This window comes from Fonsecaea pedrosoi (genome assembly GCF_000835455.1).
Source record: "Fonsecaea pedrosoi CBS 271.37 unplaced genomic scaffold supercont1.4, whole genome shotgun sequence".
Classification (NCBI taxonomy): domain Eukaryota; kingdom Fungi; phylum Ascomycota; class Eurotiomycetes; order Chaetothyriales; family Herpotrichiellaceae; genus Fonsecaea; species Fonsecaea pedrosoi.
Window position 1 is genome coordinate 4449584 of NW_013550612.1, and position 24371 is coordinate 4473954.

Here is a 24371-nt window from a genome sequence, read left to right on the forward strand (position 1 = left end):
CTCCATGCCATCTAGAGGTAGAAGTCGTGCAATTGTACAAGTAAAGCCATGAAGGTTGGGCAAGAAAGGTTGGCACATGAGAAATGCCGTGGACCTCATGTAGTCAAGATACCAAGTCACCAATGTCTGCATGCTGCTCTTTGTGCTGACAACATCCCCTATATCTGCCATTTAGGCGTAGTTGAAATTGTTTCGACACAGAGGACAACTCGAGCTATTGGAACTTTTGAACCATCGGAAGAGACAGGCTCCATGAAACGTGTTGCGACAGGTTCCACAGCGTTTGTTCGGGGTTTGCATATCTGTGCCGATGATGGAGTAGCAGATGGCACACTCACTCTGGCCCTTCAGCGCACCCTGAACATTGCGTCGGAAGGCAATGAGACCTTCGATAATGCTGCCGGTGCTGAAGATGATAATCTGAAAAGTCCGTAACCACGACTGCCAGTTCTTCTCCGAAACACCTACTCGGGTTCGGGAAGACACGGCCGGAGAGTCCAGAGGATATGATTTAGGCAGAGAAATCGCCAAAGATATGGGCGGTGATTCAGGATCTATGGCAATCGACGCCACCACTTCAGAGCCACTGAGTGATGTCTTGACCGTCATCGGGGCGTCCGTCTCCTCTTGTGATTGGCTTTGTATCCAATCGATGACCGCTGCTGCCGCCGCTGATATCAGGGCTGGAGCGAAATACCTCTGAGTCCAACTCTCCAACGGCGACTTGATTCGGTTCTTTTGCTCAATGAACCAGCTTCGCGTGAGTCCAGGAAGGTATAACAGACAGCAGTAGTAGAGGTGCACAGCCAGGTGCTGTTGCTCTTGTTCATCTGTTTCGTCCCTATCAAGTTCAAAGGATCTGATGTCGATTTTCGAAGCATCAAGTGGGCGGCTGCTCGTGATCCGGCACAGATCGCAAAGTAAATCTAGAAGGCCTCCGAGTGTGGCATTTTCCTTGATATCTGTACTGTAGTACGCCCGGAGCTTGTACGACGCCCTTGGAAAGTGATCAAAGAGTAAGTGCCACGAAAGCAAATAACTCTGAAGCGAGGCTGCGACTCCTGGGCTCGGCGTTCGTGGCGTATCTAATAGCACACTCAAGAGTTCCGATGGGAGGTGAAAAACTTTTGATTCGAGGGCAATATCTAGTGAAATTTGTTGCTGTTCGTAGGGGATGGACCGGTGCAGAAGGTCATACGCAGCTCTTCGGACTGGAGCCTCTGGGGACGACACGAGCTCGTATAGATGTGCATCAGGCCGCACATTGACCTGTGAAAGTTGCCTTCGAAGTAGTTCAGCTGTAATCTGACGCGGCTGGTTGACCTCATTGCTTGGTTTATTGAAGCTGTTTAAACAATGCAACAGTCCATCTTCTAGAGCCGGGTGTGAGACTTTCCAGGCTTCAACCAAGTCTTCGTTCGCATCCTCAGCAGTGGTTAGATCTCTTAAACGTCCATATACCCGCAGTGATGCATGCAGCAGAGCGAGATCGTTGTTCAAGTCACTGCCAGTTCGCCACAAGGCACCCAGGCTTTGCAGAACGCGTTCCCAGTGCTCGCCATAGATATCTTTGGTGGCTGCAACAATTGGCTCGAGAAGTTTCATGGCCATTGTTTGACAAGCCAGTCCAGCGGAAGCGTCGCCCGCTACACGTTCAAGTGTTTGCATCAAGAAGATCTGCCGCTGATTAGGAATTGTCTCTAGCGGTCCAGATTGTCCATCTAGGAGAAGGTCTAGCAAAATGAGTGCCTGTAAACCCTTGCCGCCTGTATCAGAGGGGGTTAAGTCGGTTCCGGTGGCAACCAGCTCATTGAGTAGTTTACGGCCTTCTTGTGAGTTGATAAGATGGTCCCGAAAGGTGCAAATCAGACTAGCTGACCGCGCAACCTCTTCTAGTCGGTACATGTCCTTCATTTCCTCTTTGAGCATGGACGTTATCGATGCAAGGCCGTGTTCGTCAATGTAACGCGATACGACATCGGTGAAGGTCAAGCTGTAATAGAAAGCCCGCGGGTCTAAGAGCTTTATGGAACGGACCTCCTCAGTCCATATTTTAAGCATCCTATCGTCTTGAACCCACTTCTGAATCATAGAATTACCTTGTGCAAGTAATTCGACCGCCTCTTCCGTGATGTCGTCGGTCGTATTTTGCCAGAGATCACTTGCAGCCTCAAATGTCAACTTCTGATTGACGAATTGTAGAGCTAGGGGATAATAAGTGCACAGCGTTTGGAGTTGCTCCTCTGATTGGTGGGTCATCAATTCGGTGTCGAGTAGTATCTTTGTCACATAGAGAACAAGCCGAAATAACAAAGAGAATTGGTCGGGGTCTTCGAATGGCTTCTTGTGCGTGACAGCTTCCGCAGGCTGAATCATGAAAACTAGTCCGTGAAGAGGGGTTGTGATTGAGAGTGGAAGAGGTGGTGGATTGTGCATATGACCTTCGAGAGCAGCACTCCACTGACCGGAAGACGGGAAGAGGGTGGCAATCACGCTATGTTCGTGCGGTTGTGCAGCTTTGAGGGTGTCTTTCGCGAGATCAATGAGCAAGAGGATGGAAAGAGGGATACCCTTCCCAGATAGTTGGTCTGCTATGACAGCAGCGGAAGAAGCTACCGTAGACGATGCTCCTGTAGGCAATGTTTTGACTTTTGTTATGAGCGAGGTCGCTAGGTCTGCTATTTCCGCGTTGTCAGAATCAGAGAGAACGAGTAGCTTCGTGACGATAACGCTTTCTATACCGGTGACGAAAAGAGAATGAGTCGACCGCTGATCGCTGAATATATTGAGCAGGAACCGAAGAAGTGCGAGCTGTGACACCGGATCGGCGTCGGGTGACAATTGGGCCAAAATCGTCTGGCAGCAATTCTTGTGCAAACTGGATGGAACGAGTTTGGAATTCATTAGTACACTTCTTACAATATCTTGTGCAAAGCCATTCTCGAGTCGTGACGATATCTGGTGTATGACGAAAGGCTCGATTTCAGGAACTTGAACGAGATCATCCTCAGAAGATTGACTTAGAAGTCGTGCAAGCGCTTTAATGCTGGCATCCGTTTGCGCGCTCATCAACTTCGTGAATGCTTGCTTCAGATTCCGATGGAAATGCAGCAGGATCAAGGACAAGTACTCGGCAGACGGGCTTGTGAGGAGGTCGACAGCATGTGAGCCAAGGAACTCTCCAAGCGAATTTGACGTTATTGTTTCCATTGGGGATGTGACTGCTTCGAGAACAGCGGCTGCTCCGTATGGTTTGCCATTTCGTGCTTTCAAGAGTTGCAAAGCAGCATTCAGTAGAGAGTTATCTGACTCCTGAAAGAGGTCCACCACATACGCCAGGCCAGATGGGGACAGAGATTTGTCCCCGACAACAAGGGGCTTGAGGCGGAACATGCGTTGGGCCTGCGCGATCACGTTGTCCTGTGACTGTGCGAAGTCTTTCGAGCCTCCAGGCAGAGATAGCTTCATGCTGGTAGTGAGTTGCTCACAGCAATGGTCCCATGCCTTCTTGAACAAGAGTTGGCAGTCGCATCGAATGAGTTGGACGAGGATAGAAGCCGTAATCTTGACGTTGAAAGTTCTGGGAATATCCCACGCAGTTTGCTTAGGATCTTGAACAATATATTGGTAGAGCAAAGGCAGGACATTTTGTTCCAGTAGTAAGGCTCTAGACTCGTCATCTCCTAACAGGCGGGTTGTCCAGAAGGAGATATCAACATAAGAGGGCCAAGCAGTTTCAAGGTTTTGGCGTGGTTCTTCACTGCTAGTTATTCCCATTCGTAACGACTCAAGCAATGTCGTAGCATCATTGACGGGGACACTCCCATTAGTGGAAACCGCGCTCCAAGCCTGAAGTGGAATTTTCCTGAGGAGCGACGCAATGTCAACCCAGAAGTCCGCCGGACCTCGTTGTGAGCCTTTCCGCAGGTATTGAGAAATTCTCTTCGACACCGTTGTTTTCGATGAGTAGTCCTTGGTCCACACCTCTGGCCGAACTGAGGTAAGAGTCAGAAGCGCTTCTAACAGTTGATGGGATGATCCCAGCTGGCTGCGGTGCAAGGCTTTGCCAATGAAGCAAGCACTCAGGACTTTCCAGTCCAATTGCTCAGAGATCACATCCGCGCAGATGCTGGCGAGGCCACAAACTGCTCTTCGAAGATTGGGATCCTCGTGCGACGAATATTCCCAAAGTCGTTTGTCTACCACAATCTTCCCGAGACTCTCGGGAATTTCAGGCTTGCTGGTGTCCGACTCTGGGACGAAGTTGACCTTGATAGTTTGGCTGAGCATCTGCATGGCATTTCCAGCAACTCGAACAAACTTTGCTTCCGAATCATCTGGCGTGGTCGACCGTTCATCACTCAAGGTTTGGGGTGTCTGGACCAAGATGGCATCGTTGGCGTACTGTAAAAGGGCATTCCTGTACACTTTCCATAGAGCCCGTCTCTTATCCTCTGTCGCAAAAACAGCCGCCACCGATTCCTGGGCAGTTCGTGCCACCAACCTGTCATTATCATAGCAGCCAGAAAGCCATGCCCCTATCACCTTTGGTAGATGAGGTGCGATTCGTTTGCCGGTGAGAGCAGTAATCGAGCCTTGCAGGGCATGTGCAAGTTGGCGTACTCTGCGTGCATTGTCGATGGAAGTACGTGGATATAGGGTGACCTTTGCAGACAGCGACTCAGTTCCCGGTCAAAAGTATGAAACGAAAAGACCTACCCATGCTTCCGGGAGGCCAGAATCAATGCTGTTACTCGAGGTCAACGAGTTTACATAGTCCTGTAACTCCTCAAGGGCTTTCGTCTTTGTAGTGCTGTCCTTTTTGCCAAGATTTCGGAGGCACACAACCAGATTCGGGTTGGAGACAATGCTGAGATCTGGTTGTTCGGCAATGTAAGATAGCGAAGAAGGCGCAGTCTGGAATGGCTGTGGTGAAGCGCCGAAGCCGAAGGCCGGGGTCGAGGACGACCCAAAGGCAGCAGAAGCGGCACGAGCACTCGAGGCGGAGGCCTGTGACTTGAAATTCTTGCTCATGCCGCCGTGGTCGTCCTCCTGGGACTTGTGGTGTTTGAGGGGATGAAGCACACGATTATCCGTAGACTTGCAGGCAGCCTCGTGGGGTGGGAAAGGTGACAAAAAGTTTCCGAATTCGAAGATTGATAATGACGTCGCTCATGAGATCGCCCAGCCGGGACATTTGCTTGCCGCCTGGCTGTGCCTGCGACGCGTGCCCACATCAAACAGTGGTGAACCTGCAGCCTTACTAGACAAGTAGATCTAAATCTCAACCATCGCCGCACCTGTTGCTCGCCTGTTGCTCACCTGCTCAACTCAGCTTGCTCTGAGGGTATCGAGCTCATGACATGTCGCTATTGAATTGATCGCGCAACAGAATCTCTCAGCCGAAACGGACGCCAAAAGGTGGTGGCCAGTCCAGGTCATGGTCTCAACATGAAATTCTTCATCGAGTATCGTCACCTCTATCTTCCCTTGATATGGCGTGTCTAACAGCTGATAGCGATCTGCCTGTTCTCTTCCCCTACCCTCGAATCTATCCAGAACAATATGCGTACATGTGCGATCTCAAAAGGACCCTCGATGCGGGAGGTCACTGTGTTCTGGAAATGCCTTCAGGAACTGGCAAGACCGTCTCCCTATTGTCCCTTATTGTGGCATACCAGCAACACTATCCCGAACATCGCAAGCTTATCTATTGCTCCCGTACCATGTCGGAAATCGAGAAGGCTCTAGCTGAGTTGAGAGCTCTTATGAAATATCGGGCCAAGGAACTCGGTTTTGTCGAGGACTTTCGCGGTTTAGGCCTGACCAGCAGAAAGAATCTATGCCTACATCCTTCCGTCAAGCGGGAGAAGAGCGGTGCTGTCGTCGATGCAAGATGTCGGAGTCTCACAGCCGGCTTTGTAAGAGAGAAAAGAGAGCGAGGAGAGGATGTCGAGATCTGCGTCTATCATGATAATCTGGATCTCCTCGAACCACACAACCTGGTTCCTCCAGGGGTGTTCACACTGGATGAACTGATAAGGTATGGTGAAGATCATAAGCAGTGTCCCTACTTCTCAGCACGGCGTATGATGCCCTTCTGCAACGTCATCATCTATTCCTACCATTACCTGCTCGACCCCAAGATTGCGGAACGTGTCTCAAAAGAACTGTCCAAGGATTGTATAGTCGTCTTCGATGAAGCCCACAATATCGACAACGTCTGCATCGAGTCATTGTCCATTGATTTGACCGAAGACTCTCTAAGAAAAGCGACTCGGGGAGCGAACAACTTGGAACGGAAGATCGAGGAGATGAAGGCTTCCGACGAGGAAAAGCTTCAAAATGAATATCAGAAGCTCGTGGAAGGCTTGAGAGAGGCAGATGAAGCACGAGCCGAGGATGCCTTCATGGCGAACCCCACCTTACCCGACGATCTTTTGAAGGAAGCAGTTCCTGGCAATATCCGTCGAGCAGAGCATTTCGTGGCATTTCTCAAACGCTTTATCGAGTATCTGAAGACCCGAATGAAAGTGTTATACGTCATTCAGGAAACTGCTCCCTCATTCCTCGCACATCTCAAAGAGCTGACCTTCATCGAGCGCAAGCCATTGCGGTTCTGTGCCGAACGACTAACATCCCTTGTCCGCACGTTGGAATTGACCAACATCGAAGACTACCAGCCGTTACAAGAAGTAGCGACCTTTGCCACTCTTGTTGCAACCTACGAAACCGGATTTCTCTTGATTCTGGAGCCCTTTGAGACCGAGCAAGCGACAGTCCCAAACCCCATTTTACACTTCGCATGCCTTGATGCATCAATCGCGATCAAGCCTGTCTTCGAACGGTTTTCCTCTGTCATCATTACTTCTGGAACTATTTCGCCCTTAGAGATGTATCCGAGAATGCTCAACTTCAGCACCGTGACGCAGGAGTCCTACCCAATGTCACTTGCAAGGCGATCCTTCTTGCCAATGATCGTCACCCGTGGCTCTGATCAACAGTCTATAACATCCGGCTTCCAATCTCGGTCGGATCCAGGTGTGGTACGGAACTACGGCGCTTTATTGTACGAATTTGCAAAAATCACCCCCGACGGAATCGTTGTCTTTTTCCCTTCTTATCTCTACATGGAAATGATCATCAGTATGTGGCAGGGGATGGGTATCCTGGATCAAATCTGGACTTACAAGCTCATTCTGGTGGAAACACCGGACGCACAGGAGACTAGTCTGGCATTGGAGACTTACCGCACTGCATGTGAAAATGGCAAAGGCGCGATCTTGCTCTGCGTCGCTCGGGGCAAAGTGTCTGAAGGTATCGACTTCGATCATCACTATGGACGTACTGTGCTGTGTATGGGCGCACCTTTCCAGTACACGGAGTCGAGGATCTTGAAAGCGCGTCTGGAGTTCCTGCGAGAGAATTACAGAATTAAGGAACAAGACTTTCTGTCTTTCGACGCAATGCGGCACGCAGCCCAGTGCTTGGGGCGAGTCTTGAGGGGGAAGGATGACTATGGGATCATGGTTTTGGCCGACCGTAGGTTTCAGAAGAAACGTACCCAACTACCTAGATGGATCGCGGAAGAGATTACCGATGCTCAAACCGGATTGAGCACTGATGCCGCCGTGGGCATGGCAAAGAAGTTCCTAAGGAGCATAGCTCAGCCTCTGGGACCCGGGCAGAAATTGCCTGACGGCTCAACTAAAGGTAAAGATAGCTGGGACCTGAAGGACCTGGAAAATTTCCAGAAAGAGCAACAGGCGAAGCGAGGCGAAGGTGACATGGGCAGAGAAGATGCAACAATGCACGATTATATGTGCAGCGAAGCGAATGGGGCCCCAGCGCAGAACGGTACCAATGGTCATGTTGGTGGTGTCGATGACTTCGACGAGGTTATCGCTGATGAGGAATTGCTTATGGCGGAAGCAATGGTCGTGGAATGAAGCAACCGACATAATGCCTGGTTTCCACATCGGATCAACAGAGTCATTCCCCTACCTCTCCAGCCCAGCTCCGGTTCAGCTTCTTGATTATGTGTTGAACGGGCCAACCGGTCCTCTTTTGGCTATCCGAAGGCGGTTGACCAATTCCCGTCGAGCGTCGTCTCTCGACAACCATTGTGCGCCTGGAGTGACACAAAATCAGTTCAATGATTCCAAACTCATCAGAAGACTCACTATAACAGATTGGACCATATGAATTTACAACGACAGGGTCACTGTTAGCAGAAAAGGCCATCCCACATATGGTGCGGGCGTGTGCTTCAAAGTCCCCTGTATTACCGGTGTTTAGACCAAGGAGGATCTGCGCGACATGCCAATATTGCCTTGCAGCGACTAAATCTGGTCAGGTCTGGAACAAAATCCACAGTGTATCAGCTCACCGTGACAATCCTCGACCATCTGGATTTTGGGAAATACGTCTTGGTGGGACTCATGGTAAGGCTTGAATGGTATAGACGAATTCCAAGCACTGACGGCTGATTGTAAGCCGACGAGAAGGTCTGAACCTCCCGCGAAAACGGCGTTGATGACACGGGCCAAGAGGATCGTGATTTGATTTGCATAGTTGTCATCGCGATGCAGTTCGATGTCTATTGCTCCAACCTCGATTTTTAAGGGACAGCGGTTGATGAGCGAGAAGGTGATATCTTCGCGGAGATAATTCCACAAACCGGCCCTGAGCAGCGGTTCTTCTGGCAGGCTACAAGACAGAGACGGTATTAATGAGAATGCCCCAAAAAGATGGCGATTAGGATCCTCCTCCTCTGACGCCGATTAGCCAATATCAGCTTGGAAACTCCTGTGCTTACCTGCAAGAATTTCAAACGATCGCAGCAGACACGTTGCAGCCAAGGCTGTCCCGTCCTTGATTGCTGGGGCTGTTTCGGTGAGTCCGATCAAAAGACGCAAGCAGTGAGCATGATGTTTTTCTGGCAGCAACTTGGGCACATCGTGAGACGTCCGACTCTTATGTATAGCTGCAAATGCAATGATGGCGCTGAGCAGCAAGGAGCTCTGCTGAGCTCTGCTGCCCACGATACTTTTGAAGGCCTGGTCAAGGTCGTCCAGGTCATACCACGGAGCCAGTGTCTTCAGGTAGTGTGCGAAGTAGTGGGCGATCTCCTCGTCCTGCAGACTCACACGAGGCTCGTCGAATTGCTCGATGGTACCCTTTGCGCCTTTCGTTCGTCTGCCAACATTCTTCTGGGGTTGGATCTTTAAAGGCGCTGTGCGGTCACACCAACGCCCGCTTCTTTCGCACCGAGAACACGTCGGCAGCTTTTCGTCGCCTTTCACCACTGTAAGATACTAGCGGTCGACGTGAGTGCCTTCTTACATTTCAGCTTCCGAAGTCTGCATGTTCTACTACTCCAGGTTCATGAGTCTCCAACGCAGGTCGAGGAGTACTAGGGCTCACCATGCTTTGTGTCAAATCAGCCATGAGCACACGACAGGGTATGGATGGACCACTTACATGTTTTGCTTGCTATCTTGGCCATGTTTTCTTGTTCACGAGTGTTGCCCTAACCCTATTGGGAAGGTTAGCCGAATAATTTCCACCGCGGCACACAACAAAACTGTAAAACGCGCTAGATAGATTTCCTTGCCTAATCAATCAATTCATTCCACTTACAACGAGCGACTAATCGAGGGTGCGTTGAGGTTGATCAAGATACTTGCAGGAGAGCACAAACTAATCTGTCCTTCGGGACTGCGGGGCCAAGCCATTGGGAACCCACCCGGCCACTGGTGTCCATGCGATTCGCCTGCGGCCCTCGAACTCAGACACCTGGAGATCTCGTAGGATCTCACGAAACGCGGCCATAATAATACCACAGTCATCCTAGTCTGGATGAGCCGTCCTCTACAAGGCCGTCCCCAATGCGATCCAGCATTTGTCACGGCAGCGACGGATTCCCCGGATCAGCGCAATTACCACCTTCCGCGCATGCTACATTCATCTGATTCCACAAGATTGCTAACCGATGCATCAAGTTTACGCAGACCTCTAGCATACACAGCCGTCTCCGTCTAACTCTGCCCGAAGTCGTAGCTGTTCCCGAATCCTCTGTTCAGGTATCTTCTCAACGCCTCGTCTTCGCCCACAAAGTCCGTCTTGATGTCAAGGTCGCGCACACTCTCCACCAGTGGTCGTAATTCTTCAGCAAGCTCCAGCCTCATCTGATTGCGATACCAAGGGGCAAAATGGACTGCTATTGATTAGTGGAAGGGGCCTGTAAGGGAAAGAAACGTGACATACTCATCGCTAACATGATTCTCACGTCTGAAGTCGTGTTTGGCATGCCAGCATGCCAGAGTCTCAGATCACGGATGATGATGCTACCGCTGGGAACGGACGGCTGAATGGGTGGGTTTGTTTTCGACCTTGCTGCCAGCAACGGAGAACGAATTCTTCCCGATGCCCGCTCGCCGTGTGCCCCTTCCTGCGCCTCAATCCCGAAAGCTTCATGTGTGCCCAGCCAAACTTCAGTCGACCCGTTCTCAGGATTCATATCAATCAGCGGCACGTTGACCACCAGCGCGAAGGGATGGTCAGGGTGTGCGAAATCTGCGTCTGAGTGGACAGGTTGTCTCTCGGCAGGAGAGTCTGGTGTGGAGGGCATGGCTGAATTCCCAGAGCAGAAGGTCAAATTGGGACGGGGCCCAAGCACGGCCGATGTTGTCTGGGTGGCAATTGGATCTAACATATCGCATATCAGCCAGCAATCACTGGGTTCGGGCTCACCACTTACTCAGAAATATTTCCGGATGGAAGTATTCCTTCACAGGAGGCGCATCCTGTTGCAGATTCCCTTTGTTGTAATTGAAGGGACTATGCTCGCCCCTCGACCGCAACTCGAATGCATCCTTGACCATCTTCTCGTTCAACTTGCGGAGAACACCAGTGTCAATAGCATTTTGGACAATTACAAGGCCGTCATGATGGACTTGTCGGACTGCCCTCTCGAGGTTCTGTTCGCTAAGTTTGCCCTGAGATCTCTCGGTCAGCGTGGCCTGTATAGATGCAGGCTGTGCGTGCAGTGACTTCGCGGTTGAAAATGTTCGGAGTTTGCTCATGTTTGCAAGGCGTGATGTTCGAGAAACCAGACTGACAAGAAGGTTCATGCTGTTCAGCAAGCAACAGGGTACTCCAGTACTGGATGATCTAGGTTGAAGAGAAAGAAAGGTAAGTCATGCTGCTTTCCGATGGCCGTGGAGGAGATTTAATTGCTTCCTAACGCCATGCTAACAGATTCCTCATGAGAGTTAGAATTTCCCGACCTTCGGCCAAAGTTGTCTGTCAAGGGCAAGGGCAAAATATCCTCCTCACGGCCCCACGTCATGCGCAGGAGATCCAGTCATCGATATTTCTTTCAGCCTTGGGAGATCTCGATCTTTCTGATTCAACCTCAACTCGAAATCAGTCCACCACCCCTGCTGCATTCGCCGTCCTATGACTTGGGCTCACTTGCCCACTTCCTCCACCTGCTCATGCACAATATTCCCAGTCTTCGACTCGGATGCTGCCGCTAAATCGATACCCCTCCTAGCCGCGAACTTATCTTCAAGCCCAAAAAGTTGGCTCATTTCCTCCAAGGTGCGCCCCCGCGTTTCAACCATGGCATACCGGACAAATAAGAATGCCAGCACACAAATCCCGGAGTAGATGATATACAAGCCCCAACCGATGGCATCTCCAATTGGAGGACTGGCCTGAGCGACAATATAGCATCCCGTCCACAAGCTCATGGTGCTCAACGCGTTGCCCTTGGCCCGTAGCGCAACCGGCCAGATCTCGCTGGCATATGTCCAACTCCCCACGCCCCAGCTGATGTTGAAAAAGACATAGAACAAGTACGGGAATACGACTATGGCATAATTGCCGCTCGCGCCCGGGTATTTCTCTGCATGCCACTGAAGGACTTTGTTCGCGTCAGACCCATGCCATGCTGGAATTGCTTGAGCGACTTACCTGTGATCCCAATCATCGCACCCATCATTCCGATCACACCGATTTGAAGCCACGTCTTCCGTCCGAGCCTGTCGAAGATAAAAATGGGGATCCATGCGAAAACAAACAAGACAATCCCAACCCCCCCTGTCGCCAAGTTGCGTGTATGGGCAGAGCTGATCCCGCCACGCTCGTACAAGCTTGGGGTATAGTATAGCTGCAGTGCTCAAATTGTCAGTTTTCTCTCGTTGTGGCAACTTTTAGGGGAAAAGAGTCGTGGTCTCACGATAGAATTGGTGCCCGTTATCTGCTGGAAGAACTGCACGCCAGTTCCAATGAGCGTGACACGCAGAATGGGCCAAGTGAACATATCCTTCCACCTGGTAACTGCAACCCTCTTCTCAAATGCGACTCTCTCGGCAATTTCCTGCATCTCAATTTCCGCGGCTTCATCTCCGTGCAGCCTCGCGAGAACCTCTCGCGCGCAGGTGTGTCGGTCTTGCTGCACAAGCCAACGGGGGCTTGGGGGAACCCAGAACCAGCATCCGACAGCCAGAACAACAGCAGGGATGATCTGGATGGCCAAAGGTATGCGCCACCAGTCAGGTGTGTCCAGGTATGCAAATCCATAGTCGAGCCAGAAGGCGATAAGCTCACCGAAGCACAGGATCATCTGTTCGATACCAATGATTCGACCCCTCAACCCTGCCGGAGCGATCTCTGATACATATAAGGGCACCCCCGCCGCACAGGCCCCAACTCCATATCCAAGAATGACACGCCCAACAGTAATGGTCGGGACGTCATAGGACGCCGCCTGAATGACGGCTCCAATGACAAACACAACGCTGGCAATCGACAAGGTTCGTTCTCGACCACATTGGTCCGCCAAATATCCGATGCTCATTGCCCCCATGAAGCAGCCCACGTCGTACAAGGACACGACAGCACCCGTGACCCAAGAATTGGCTGGCTTCATGAGATGGATCCAGCGGTCATCAGCCACTATAATTCCCATCACACCTTGGTCATAACCAAAGAGGAATGCTCCCAGGGATACGAAAGCAGTTACGAGGTAGACATATCTCAGATTTGCAGGGCGGGGACTGGTAGCATCATAGCTGGGGGAACGCTCGATGACTTTGGTTTGCTTGATTGATAACATCCTCGAAGATGCGCGCGTGAGTTCGTACGTCTGAACAAAAACTGTTAGTCTCGAGGAGTTGTCGAGGTGAAGACAAGCAAGTGAAGAGTTCTTATACACCTGGGACAAACCGGCGTCCAAGAGTTCTCACGGTACCCTTCAATGTGGAGTTTGACCGCCCCTCGCTTCCGGACATGTCAAGGCCGATCGTTCGGAGTCGCTAACCGGATTCGACTTCGAGACGGTTAGCCTCCGGGCTCAACAACAGGGTCTTCACGCACATCCCAGTAACGTACATTGAGACCAAAGTCTCTTACCCAAGATGAGAACTGTAGGCCAGATGGGGTGATGCGGGTGGGTGCGGGGTCGTTCACGCCTCATTCCAGGTCCGTTCGAGCTGTTCCCGTGCTATAGAAGTTGGCCACCCTGTGCGAAGCTCTGTTTGGACCAGGAGATCTCTCAAAAGCACCTGCTCCCGCTGGGAATCGAAGCGATCGCCGACTGTTGAGATGTCAGAGGTCTAGGACCCAATGCTAGGAGAGGCGAACTTGCACAATGCTACGGCCATACAGGCCACTAGGCTAGCCGGAGGGGTTTGTGGGTTTGACTGAGCTATTCCGCATAATGTCCTGACGTCTCGTTTGACGACCTCTTCCATGTCCATCATTGTTCGCCTATGGGATGGACCAACACGGGGCAATGGACGGTGTGCGCTGAGCAACAGATGTGCCATGGTTATGTATTGCCAACCCATGACTGCAACATTATCGTCACAATGAGATCCACGATGGTCGTCGCAATGACACTTACCGTGACAATCCATCTGAATCCGAATATCTGGAAAAGCGTGCTCCAGACGGTTCAGCCCTTGGTATACAGGGTCAAAAGATGCTGGACGATCTCTTTGCCATGTCTCGATATCTTCCATTAATTGCAGATACCTTGACATCGTTGTAGATTCCTCGCCAAAGACAAAGGCCTGTACTTTGCCACATTGGTACGTGGCCTGGACCGTCCACGACCAGTCATCCGCAGGGCTCGAAGGCGGCTGCATCTCGGGCAGAATCAGGTTGAAAGGTCTTTGCGTAGTGATGGACATGAAAATTTCCTGGCGAAAAGCCGCCCAATAGCACGCCTTTCTCAATGCCGTTGCTGATAGCTGAGGGCGAGCCTGAGACGCGTTGATAAGGGCCTGGGTCCCGAAGAGGTGTTTCTGAGGGTCTGATCCCACGATTGGTACTGTACGAGAGTCAGTCAGGTGGAAACGAGACGCCTGCAACGCACTAACCATCCATCTCTTCCAATAGTCGTAGAATGACTATGGCTGCAAGAAGCTCATCGTCTTGGATCGCCGACTTGTCCCCGAGCTTTGGGATCATGGTTTGAAGACACACGTTGTAATATCGATCGGCTGCGAAATGTTCAAACTCGCCCGTCCGACTTCGATGCCGAGCAGCCAGGGCCAGCATCGCGTTGGCCAACGTTGCATTCTGGCGAGCTCTGAGGGGGACCTCGTCCGCGAAATGTCTGTCGGCATCGCTGAAGTCGAAGAAGCAAGCGCAATTGTCGATGAAGTATCTCATTAACTCAGCAGATTCTTTGGTGGAAAAGGGTGTGTCGTCCTTGCGTGTTCTCAGTATAGGACGCAGCGCTTGTCCAGCCGGAAATGGCGTTGGATCATTCAGTGTGAGTACCACTTCATTCGACAGCTGGTCAAGTTGTGGCACGTGCATAGATCCCTGTTGAATGTCTCTCTCTTCCGAGGGGTGGCTCGTGGCTTTCCCATGTCCTAAAAGCGGAGTTTCATCTACGAAATCAACTGCAGATATTAGCATCCACCCAGAGATCTTGTCGCTCCCTACTTACCATTTGGAGGAATGGGCACCCAAACCTGCTGTGTCTCGAATTTTTGTGGCTTGGAAATGCGTCGATACTGCGTTGGCCTACGGATGCACTGTTGACCAGCCTTTACGCAGCGCCCACATCGTGGGTGCTGGTTGTCACCTGAAAGAGGTCAGCAATAGGACTGACTTGTGCGGGGCCGCAAAGGACGGAAACATGATCGCACATTTGATATGCTTCTTGCGACAGAAATCACAGGACATGTCAGTTGTATGTGAGAGGAAGACGAGGGAGACAATCCGGAGAAGTTGGTCATTTGCGGAGGATTTCTGTGGGGAATCGGCATCAATGACACGTCCACGGCCCATTTAGACCCGGGATCTATTGCCTTTTCCTGTCTCTCCAGAACTCGCTTCGGAGACTTGTCGGGCGGGGATTTCCTTTCTTGAACCTCGACATCCTTCGTCGCCCCAATTGGGAGGTTTCCGATGTCGATCACGCATGTCACGGAGACAAAGGTGGCGATATGGAATTGACCACGAGTGACGGGTGGTATCAATCAGCACTGGTGTCGGCGTCAAGATTTATATCTTGACTCGCTGGTGCCAGCCATCCCTTGATATTTTACCTCTTTGCAGAATCCTGGTCAACACTACCCGTTTGAGCTGCTCAAATAATCGCTTCAACTTTGGTTACAATGCCCCACGCAGAATCCCCGGAGTCGCAATTGACGTCCAGAGAGCAATTCTTCGTCAATGACGGACCTTTAGCTTCCGACCAGTATGCCGATTTGCGGCCGACTTCACTGGACACTCCAATTGAGGAGGCTCGCAGACGGTTCCGCGCAGACGGATACCTCTTTGTAAAAGGCCTGTTGCCGCGAGAGGATGTGCTCGCCGCGAGAGAGGAATATTTCAAGCTCCTTTCCCCGTGCGGCGTTCTCAAACCTGGCACCAAGCCTGTTGAGGGCATCTTCGACGACACCAAGGACAAGCTCGACTTCCCTGGGATTGGAGCTGGCTTCACAGATTCCAATGGCCGCCCAACGGGGCCGCATCCTGAAGTGGCTGCGTTGTTTGTCGATCTAGCTCTCCAAGCACACACCGAGGACTGGTACAAGGAGGATTTCTGCAAACATCCAGCGTTGCGGAATTACGTGGCGCAGCTTACGGGCTGGGGCGATGACACGCTGGGGATCCGAAGGACACTCTTGCGGAACAACACTCCGGGAAATAAAGCGATCGGAGTACACTACGATCAGATTTTCCTGAGATATGGCGAGGACACTGCAATCACTGCTTGGGTGCCCATGGGGGATGTCTCCAGGCAGGGCGGCGGCTTGATATACCTCGAACAAGGACACACTCTTGGTGCCGAGATTGAACGGGATTTTACGACCAAAGCGAAGGCTTCAGGGTTGACGGACGACGAGGCCAAGAGCGCCTTTAACCAAAACATGATGAGCGGAGGCCTGCTGGCCGATGGTCCGGCCGAGTTCGGGAAGCGGTGGAATCGCCGCTGGCTGTTGACGGCATACGAGGCTGGTGATGTCGTGTTTCACAACGCATATGCGGTAAAACAGATGCCCTTTTTGTTTTGTTCCCCTGCCTTTCACTGACTTCAAAAATGTAGATCCATGCCTCAACGATCAACCATGACCCGGAAAATAGGATTCGATTGGGTACAGATCTAAGATTTGTCAACAAGTCTCGTCCATGGGACACCCGGTGGGCCAACGACTATGCCTTTGGAGATGGTGTTTGAAAGATACCCTCCAGTCCGCTGAGGGAAATGAATGCGTCAGTCAGGTCTAGAATCAAAAGTCACCGACCACCAGACCCACGCCTTTCTCCTTGGCCATCCCAAGCAGGCTCCCTGCCATAACCAAATCCATGATGCCCAAGCCCACACACTTGAAGATGACATTCCCTTGGATATCAAGGGAGTTTGAGTCCTGTAACTCCCCGATCTCAATCAGCTGATTTTCCTGGACGTTGGCCGTGATTAGTTCCCCAGCCTCGACGAGGCAGCCTTCCTTGGTATCTACGTAGATGCGTCCCCCAGACAAGAGCGTTTCGGAATCAACCTCGTGCATGGACGGTTTGTAGGATCCTATGAGGGAGATGAACCGGGCCTTCTTGTCAAGGTAGCTGAATGGGAAATGCGGCGTCGTTGAGGGCGTGCAGCAGCAAATGATATCTGAAGCCACAAGGCATTCTCGTAGCTGCGCATCGAAATCCTCGGCCGTCTTCAGCAGCACCCGACACACAAGGTCGGCGTGTTGCTGCTTCAAATCGGCGAAGAGCTGCTCCATCCTTCGAGGGCTGCTCCTGTTCACGACAGTGACGTGCTTCACGTCACTCAGCACCAGAGCAAGCTTCAAGTGCCACTCTGCTTGTCGACCAGCTCCAAAGATGACGAGGTTCCTCTTACTATTGGGCCATCGGATATAAGGGATCATGACAGCCAGCGAGGTCCGAAACGCGGTGACTTCCTCGGCGTTCAAGACGCCCAGCAGTTCGCCATCCGGGGTGAAGACATTGATGCAGCCTTTGAGGCCTTTGGGGCTGATGGTGACGGTCTTGATGCCCGTCGAAGTGGTGATGGAAGACGGCATGAACAGCGACGTGTTACCGGTTTTTGTCACGATGGATTCCCTCTCCGGTTGATGAATGATTCGTTCTGAGGGCGAGACATTTTTGGTCGACGAGTATGCGCGGAGGATGTTGTGGAAATCGGACAGGAGGCGATGGCATTCTGGGACCGAGATATTGGAGAGCAAAGAGTGCACGTCGCGCTCCTTCAGAACAATCATTGTATGGGAGTCTGGGGAGAGTCAGATGTCAGATGTTGAATCGATATCGCGTGTGGAACAGCTACTGTGCCGGAGCAGAAATAAAAATTCAGATGAACCCCTCATCGACCTGGAATTTTTAAACCTTTTTACCTCTTTTCCTCTATGGGCTTGTTATAGTACGGGATGGGGGCAAATGTGGTTCCCGCGTTCCGTTCCATACCTATTGTCATTTGCAGAGTCCCTTACAAAGGATAGAGCCTTGATTGAATCAATTGCATGATATCTCGCCATTTATCACACGCCATGTAAACAACAGGTGAAACACAGCCCACACAAGACCTCCAGACTTCAGTTTCACCATGCCAACCACATCAAAAACATACACTCTTCTTCTACTCGGAGATGTCATGCTTGGACGTCTCATCGATGCCCTGCTACCCACAAGTAAAGCTCGCCAATCGCCACATTCTGACCCCGAATCGGCCGCATCGAGAATTGACAAACACATTCTCCCACGCTATCCCCAGCTCGAGTCATATGACTACCTCGCGCCCTGGGGCAACAGCGTCGAGTTGATCCGAAGGTCAGATCTGGTGCTTGCAAACCTCGAAACGGCAGTGACGACAAGCGAGAAGAAGTGGCCGAGTAAAATATTCAACTATCGCACTCATCCTGGGAATATCCAGTGTTTGACCGAGGTCGGCATGGGCGGTGGGGCGAGAAGAGGCTATGTCAGCTTGGCAAACAACCATACCCTGGACTGGGATGTAGAGGGTTTGCAAGAAACAGTAGAGACGTTGGTCAAGAATGGCGTACAGTTTGCAGGGGCTGGTCGAACGAAGGAGGAGGCTCACAGACCTGCGACACTGCGCCTCGGGGGTCCGGAGGGGTGGGAGGTCAAGTGTTGGAGTTTTGCGGATCACCCCAGCGAGTGGTCAGCCGTGGACACCTTCAACTACATCACATACACGGGCAAGGGAAGGGAGACGATAGAAGGGCAGCTCTTGGCCAAAGATGACAGCGAGGGGCAGGGAAAGGTGGGCCTCAAAGTGGTGTCGATGCATTGGGGGCCAAACTATCGCTGGCATCCCGCACAGGAAATTATTGACCTCGCGCATTGGATGATCGACGAATGCGGCGTGGACCTGATCCACGGCCATAGCAGCCACCATCTTCAGGGCGTGGAGATATACAACGGGAAGCTGATCGTCTATGGATGTGGTGACTTTGTGGATGACTATGCGGTTGATCCCAGTTACCGAAACGATCTGAGTGCCGCCTGGAGAGTTTCCGTGAGTGAGAAGGCAGAAAGGAAGGAGGGAGAGAGCGGGCTTGAGATAAAGAGGCTGGAGGTCTTTCCGAACAGGATCAAGAGGTTCCAGGCACATCTATTGGAGGCAGACGACCCGGATCACGACTGGGTGGAGAATACATTTAGAAGGCTGTGTCTCCAGTTCGGAACACAAGTCCAGAAAGATTTTGGAGATGAGGGGCAGATTGTCGTCCTAGTCACCGTTTGACAGAATAACGGGGTGACGATACGGTGCGAAAAGGGACGATAATCTGCCGTTTGACTGGCGGTCTACAACGTCTTTTCGGCGACGGATGATGTAGATCTTGGGAGTTTGATCGAAGAAGACACATCTACAACTCAGAGGCGATGGTGACGGGTGTAACTGGCAATGACCACTTGCCTGGTCTACGGAAATACTGTTGGGGCGAGCAAATCGAGTATTCCAAATCGCAGCATTCGGCCAATTAGACTGTATTCCATGAGCTACTGGGGCACAGGTTACAAGTAATACATGGGCCAGTCCACTGGGTCACACTGCTTTAGTTGAGTGCGTGGTGTATCTCCTGGAGCACTGTCAGGAAAGATCACAGGATCGAACATGGGCGCACAGAGATGACCGCCTAAAGCTTACGGCGACAAAAAAACATATGACGTGAAAAGAAATCGGATTTATTTCGACCACAGTGCAGGCAGGCATTATCTGTGGCAGCCCCTATCTCAATCACACCTAGAAGAATCTTAGAAGAGTGTTGATATCAAGGTGAAAATACAGCCGTAATCTTCATCAAGTGAATTCGGCTTCAGACCCAGCACCTCTCTCCCGCATGCCTGTTCTATGCCAGAGGAAGCTTGGTGCCATCCCTGCTGAAGACGGTGAAGCCAGTGTCGATTCCCCAGCCAATGTTGTTGAATTCAACAAACATGTCGGCGACCTTTTTCTCCGGAGTGATCTCAAAGAGGTTGAATCCGTTGACCGGGATCTGTCTGCTTCCAATGCCTGCCATGTTCCAGAACCAGAGAACGTTTGTGCAGCCAGCGACCATGGACTTGTAGGTTGTGATGTTCGTGATGGATGGTGCTAGAAGAACGCCTTGAATGTACTGAGCTTTGCCAGAGAAGGTGACAGCGCCAATCTACTCTGAATTAGTCATAGTAGTCAATTGGTGTCCACGAGTGTATTCATACCGGGTGGCCAGCAAGCATATTGATCGAGTCAGACTTTTCGAAAAAGTCGTCCGTCAGCAACGCTTGAGCAGTGGCGTTCGAAGCAGCAACATCTGGGTGATCAAGGATGCTGATGAATTTGGCAACAATGTCATCGGCGTCGGCTTGAGTAAGACAGTTGCTCTCGGGGTTTTTGGGACCATGCCAGTCACGCCAGCCGGGAAGCGCAGCGACGGATGATGCGAGGAGGAGAGGGGCAACAATGCTTGAGAACTTCATGATGATTGTGTTTGGTAAAGATCGACAGGAGGAGCAGAAGAAGTAAACCGGATAGAATGACAGTGAGTCAAAAAGAGTGACTTGGGCGAGTGGGATAATTGGAACGAGTGACTTGTGGTAGGAGTTGCTTTGAGGAAAGAGGAGTGACTTTGGGTGACTTGACGCTTGCTATAAGTACTCGATCCTGTATCTATCTAGCCATGAGACATGCCCAGGCCCTTGTACCTCTCATCACTGCAATAAGACCAGGTCTTTCGTATACGGTATACCCGAAGGAAAATTGGCTTAATCTCTTCTCAGCCAGGCAGAATGAAGCAACATCGTGCCTTCTCCCGTAGCCTTGTCCAAGCCACGTTCAGGAGGAACAGGTCGTCAACCGTCATCGAGGCTCGTCACAACCTTCGTCTGAGGGCAGGGGTATAGAGTTTTGGCCAAGTCCGGGTATCGGTCTTCTGGGATCGACATGCCAATCGTGCCTGGATTCGGCGAATTAGCTGAAAGATTGACCCAGGATGAGGCTTCACAGACCTTTTGCACAAGGTCAGGCCATTTTGTTCGCCCCCGCGATCTGCAATTTCCCCAGCCCGCCGTTGTCCGACGGTGAAGACCATGTGTCGCTGCAAACTCACGTTCTGTGTCGAGTGCTTCGTATGACCTGCGAGTACGGGGCGCAGCTGAAATTACCGTTGACTCACGAGAATCACGAGACGGCAGGACTGTACGTTGGGAAAGGAAAATGTCTCTGTCCTGATCTGATGTCAACAACGATGTCTGAGGTCAGCAGGACCGCATGTAGTCACAGCCTCGAAGTAGTGGTTTCGCAGGAAGTCCTGAGATTAAAGGAGCAGAGATGCTTGGCATGTCGCCATTTGCGATTCCATTCCCAACCAATAATGTCGGCAGCAGCGACGAACTCCTTTTTTAAGGTCTTTCCTAACCCCTCCTTCCCCTTTTTCGACTGATCTAGGCTTGGCTTAAGTATAGACATTTGCTCTTGGCAATGCCGGGAATACTCTATAAGCTTTGGCGGAAGCGGCTTGCAGCTGATACATCGTTCCTTCTCTGCCAGTCTCCGTAGTCCAAACCAAACACTTGGATCCCCCTGGTGAGGCTGACTCAGGTAGAGAGTGTAGAGCAGGATTTGATGAGGGTCGCTCTCTGTGGTAGAGACAAGCCAAGAAAGATCAATTTCACGCCCAGATGGATGGAATCCCTGTTACTGTATGAAGCTGGTCACGATGGTGATGACAGCTGTGTAAATCATACACACAACACCCAGTATCATCAACACGACATCTCCAGCTTTGTTCCATCTGGACTGTGCCACCCCCCTGTAGTGCAGGAGTGGCGGATATATGTAGACAAGCGGAACGCAACAGATCGAACCAATAAGCGCGACAAACGTGTCCAGGTTGCTCGACCCCAGAATTGCAACCAAGGCGCAAAGCACGACGAGAATCGTCCTGAAACCATTCTTCTTCCACTTGATGGACGTGTCTCGTTTGCCAGAACGATGGCCAAACATCCTACCTTCGAGAATTCGAAGGGCCGGAAATAGCTGGACTGGGGTGCCAGCCATAACCGCAAGCGCGTACAGAAGTTGGACCGCGTTAACGAGTCTGCTGCTTTGTGGGAAATTGGAGATGACTTCAATCTTGGTTGCCGAGCCAAATGTTGCGTAGCAGAGTGCTCCTATGGAAGTGAAGATGATGGTGATGATGAGCATAATGATCCACAGAAGCGGTTCGAACTTTTCAGGCTCGCGCATCGACGATTGAATGGGAAGGATGAGACCAATTCCCTCGAAAGTGAAGATGGCTGAACCAATGGTAAGGGTGTAGTGCTGAGGGTTGAACAGCTGGACCGTAGGGTTAAGTCCGTTCATTGCCAGGTAAGAAATGTCATAGTAGTAAATGTAAGCTAGCCCGAGCAGTATGAAAATGTCGGCCACCAGCGCTGCGGGACCAAGCTTGGAGATATTGCGGATGAATGCCAATGGAATTAAAGCGATCAGCTGAAGGGCAATCAAGATATTGGTCGATATCCGAGCGGAGCCTCTGGCAACTGCTTCTTCGAATGCATACAGATTTTGAGCGACGAATACAGTCCCAGCGCAAACGAACCCGAGCTGTGAGATTGTGACCGACCCAAGGATGATAGCCCTCATTCTAGGACCGCCAATTACTTCACCGAGCTCACCATAGCCGCTCCTCTTGTAGATCTGACGACACTGCAGTAAGAGATGAAACGCCCATGTCGTGACCAATGAGACTGTCAACAGTGTCATGGACGAGAAAAGGATGCCACCATTGTTGAAGGCTTTGGGTAAGAACATGATTCCAGTGCCGATGAATGCTTTGAGCAAGGTGAAGAAGGTCTTCGTCATCCCCGCATCTCCCGCCTTGGCCATGGTGGTGCTTCGCCGAAGTAGTGGCCTCGTCTCTGAGAGTGCCTCTTCCTCATCCTCAAGCGCTGATTCATCTTCCGAGTCTTCCAAATCCTCACCAGCGAACGCCCCGTAGAGGGAGAGAAACTCGACGAAATTTCTCGTGACGGGAATCACCGCAGGATTGAAGCGGCCATACTTCTTGCGGACAAACTCTCGCCGGAAGCCACCTGGAGCAAGTTGTTCGGATACTGAAATCTCGTTCTCCATTGTGGTGGAAGATTCATTTGGATGCGAAAAGGTGGCGGCTCGCTGTAATTTGTTCCGATTTTGAATCTTGTATAAATCGCGGTGTATGTCGCCGCCTTGGAGCTTGAGAGACGATTCGGGCTCTGGCTCTGAAGGACCCCTTGGCGCATCATCATCGGGATGCACACCATCAAAGTCAGCGGTGTAGCCCGAGGGAAGATGCCCAGCAACGACGCGCGCTGCCCGGTCGTCGTCAACAGCAGGGGCAGTGTCTGACATGGTATCAGAATTGACCAAGTTTCGGTGCTACAGAAAGGAGTGGGTATTTCGATCGAGGGTAGATGAGGGATTTGCTTCCATGGAATGGATATACTCTGAATTCTGTGAGAGCGAGCGCACAGTAAATGCGAATCTCATATTATATCAGATATTGAATGCTCAAACGCTGTTTGGTAAAGATGTTAAATGGAGGTGAAGGAAACTCGAGACGTCATTTCTACTACGGTTGTGCTTTCAGGGCAGCGAATCCGATTGGCTCCAGCTCCATCCCCGCAGGGGTGAAAAACAACAAAGCCAAAGTTTCTCGATGTTTCCAAAACTTCGTGCCATGTCTACGATGAGTGCCTGCGTTATAGCGATACAGCGTCCAAACTTTGCTGACAGTGTCTGTCACTTGTAGATTCGGCCCTACCCCCTCTCGTGGTCCTCCCGAACCCCCATGTTCAGTGATGCATCCATCACGCATTCCGTTCAGCGACCCCGCCATCCCTGCAATCGTCTATGAACCTGGGCTGCACCGACGGCCCCTACTTAGAGCCTCAGAAGTTCTCCCCCCATTGCCGCGCTGTCCTTTCTTCCTGCGCCCTCTGATAGCACCGATATCACGAGAGCTGCGGTTTCTAACGAGATTGAGCTGATTATGAAAAGGCCCTCAAGATGCAGAATGTCCAGTTCTCTGCCGATGTCTCATCAAACACTGCATTTCCTGCTGCCCCTCGTTGGACGGACTAAAATGAACAATTTACGCGTGCTGCGCTTCCATCGATCTTTCTAATCGAGACGGACTCAATGAGACATTTTCAGATCATGGAATAGTGATCTTTTGCATAAGAGCTGGACGAAGTCAATGCAAGGAACGCTGGCAATCTTTTCCTGGAAATCAGCATCCTGTACCCACAACTCCCCAATCAATTCCGTTCCCAGTCTATTTTGTCTATGTCCATCTCTACATACTCGTGAATCTTCGAGCTGAACG

At 51.3% G+C, this 24371-nt stretch overlaps 11 protein-coding genes across 11 annotated transcripts; 3 read left to right on the top strand and 8 right to left on the bottom strand.

Annotated features, from left to right (window-relative positions):
- Positions 1–171: 171 nt before the first annotated feature.
- On the bottom strand, positions 172–5034 carry Z517_07418 (uncharacterized protein; the record flags this gene model as incomplete). The annotated part of the gene is made up of 2 exons (XM_013429155.1): positions 172–4665; positions 4720–5034. 2 exons carry the CDS (start codon positions 5032–5034, stop codon positions 172–174), a joined length of 4809 nt encoding a protein of 1602 aa, XP_013284609.1.
- A 461-nt stretch (positions 5035–5495) lies between these two features.
- On the top strand, positions 5496–7949 carry Z517_07419 (DNA repair helicase rad15; the record flags this gene model as incomplete). Its single annotated transcript, XM_013429156.1, has 1 exon — positions 5496–7949. One exon carries the CDS (start codon positions 5496–5498, stop codon positions 7947–7949), a length of 2454 nt encoding a protein of 817 aa, XP_013284610.1.
- An 87-nt stretch (positions 7950–8036) lies between these two features.
- On the bottom strand, positions 8037–9450 carry Z517_07420 (uncharacterized protein; the record flags this gene model as incomplete). Its single annotated transcript, XM_013429157.1, has 5 exons — positions 8037–8131; positions 8184–8342; positions 8390–8773; positions 8819–9317; positions 9427–9450. 5 exons carry the CDS (start codon positions 9448–9450, stop codon positions 8037–8039), a joined length of 1161 nt encoding a protein of 386 aa, XP_013284611.1.
- Positions 9451–10040: 590 nt separating this feature from the next.
- On the bottom strand, positions 10041–11087 carry Z517_07421 (uncharacterized protein; the record flags this gene model as incomplete). The annotated part of the gene is made up of 3 exons (XM_013429158.1): positions 10041–10219; positions 10270–10710; positions 10763–11087. 3 exons carry the CDS (start codon positions 11085–11087, stop codon positions 10041–10043), a joined length of 945 nt encoding a protein of 314 aa, XP_013284612.1.
- A 387-nt stretch (positions 11088–11474) lies between these two features.
- On the bottom strand, positions 11475–13126 carry Z517_07422 (uncharacterized protein; the record flags this gene model as incomplete). The annotated part of the gene is made up of 3 exons (XM_013429159.1): positions 11475–11932; positions 11983–12178; positions 12248–13126. 3 exons carry the CDS (start codon positions 13124–13126, stop codon positions 11475–11477), a joined length of 1533 nt encoding a protein of 510 aa, XP_013284613.1.
- A 499-nt stretch (positions 13127–13625) lies between these two features.
- On the bottom strand, positions 13626–14838 carry Z517_07423 (uncharacterized protein; the record flags this gene model as incomplete). Its single annotated transcript, XM_013429160.1, has 3 exons — positions 13626–13861; positions 13916–14344; positions 14394–14838. The coding sequence occupies 3 exons, from the start codon at positions 14836–14838 to the stop codon at positions 13626–13628; spliced, it is 1110 nt and encodes a 369-aa protein (XP_013284614.1).
- An 806-nt stretch (positions 14839–15644) lies between these two features.
- On the top strand, positions 15645–16711 carry Z517_07424 (uncharacterized protein; the record flags this gene model as incomplete). The annotated part of the gene is made up of 2 exons (XM_013429161.1): positions 15645–16520; positions 16580–16711. The coding sequence occupies 2 exons, from the start codon at positions 15645–15647 to the stop codon at positions 16709–16711; spliced, it is 1008 nt and encodes a 335-aa protein (XP_013284615.1).
- A 52-nt stretch (positions 16712–16763) lies between these two features.
- On the bottom strand, positions 16764–17762 carry Z517_07425 (uncharacterized protein; the record flags this gene model as incomplete). The annotated part of the gene is made up of 1 exon (XM_013429162.1): positions 16764–17762. The coding sequence occupies one exon, from the start codon at positions 17760–17762 to the stop codon at positions 16764–16766; it is 999 nt and encodes a 332-aa protein (XP_013284616.1).
- A 341-nt stretch (positions 17763–18103) lies between these two features.
- Positions 18104–19264, top strand: Z517_07426 (uncharacterized protein; the record flags this gene model as incomplete). The annotated part of the gene is made up of 1 exon (XM_013429163.1): positions 18104–19264. One exon carries the CDS (start codon positions 18104–18106, stop codon positions 19262–19264), a length of 1161 nt encoding a protein of 386 aa, XP_013284617.1.
- A 607-nt stretch (positions 19265–19871) lies between these two features.
- Positions 19872–20481, bottom strand: Z517_07427 (uncharacterized protein; the record flags this gene model as incomplete). The annotated part of the gene is made up of 2 exons (XM_013429164.1): positions 19872–20171; positions 20224–20481. The coding sequence occupies 2 exons, from the start codon at positions 20479–20481 to the stop codon at positions 19872–19874; spliced, it is 558 nt and encodes a 185-aa protein (XP_013284618.1).
- Positions 20482–21697: 1216 nt separating this feature from the next.
- Z517_07428 (uncharacterized protein) lies at positions 21698–23395 on the bottom strand (the record flags this gene model as incomplete). The annotated part of the gene is made up of 1 exon (XM_013429165.1): positions 21698–23395. One exon carries the CDS (start codon positions 23393–23395, stop codon positions 21698–21700), a length of 1698 nt encoding a protein of 565 aa, XP_013284619.1.
- Between the last annotated feature and the right edge of the window lie 976 nt (positions 23396–24371).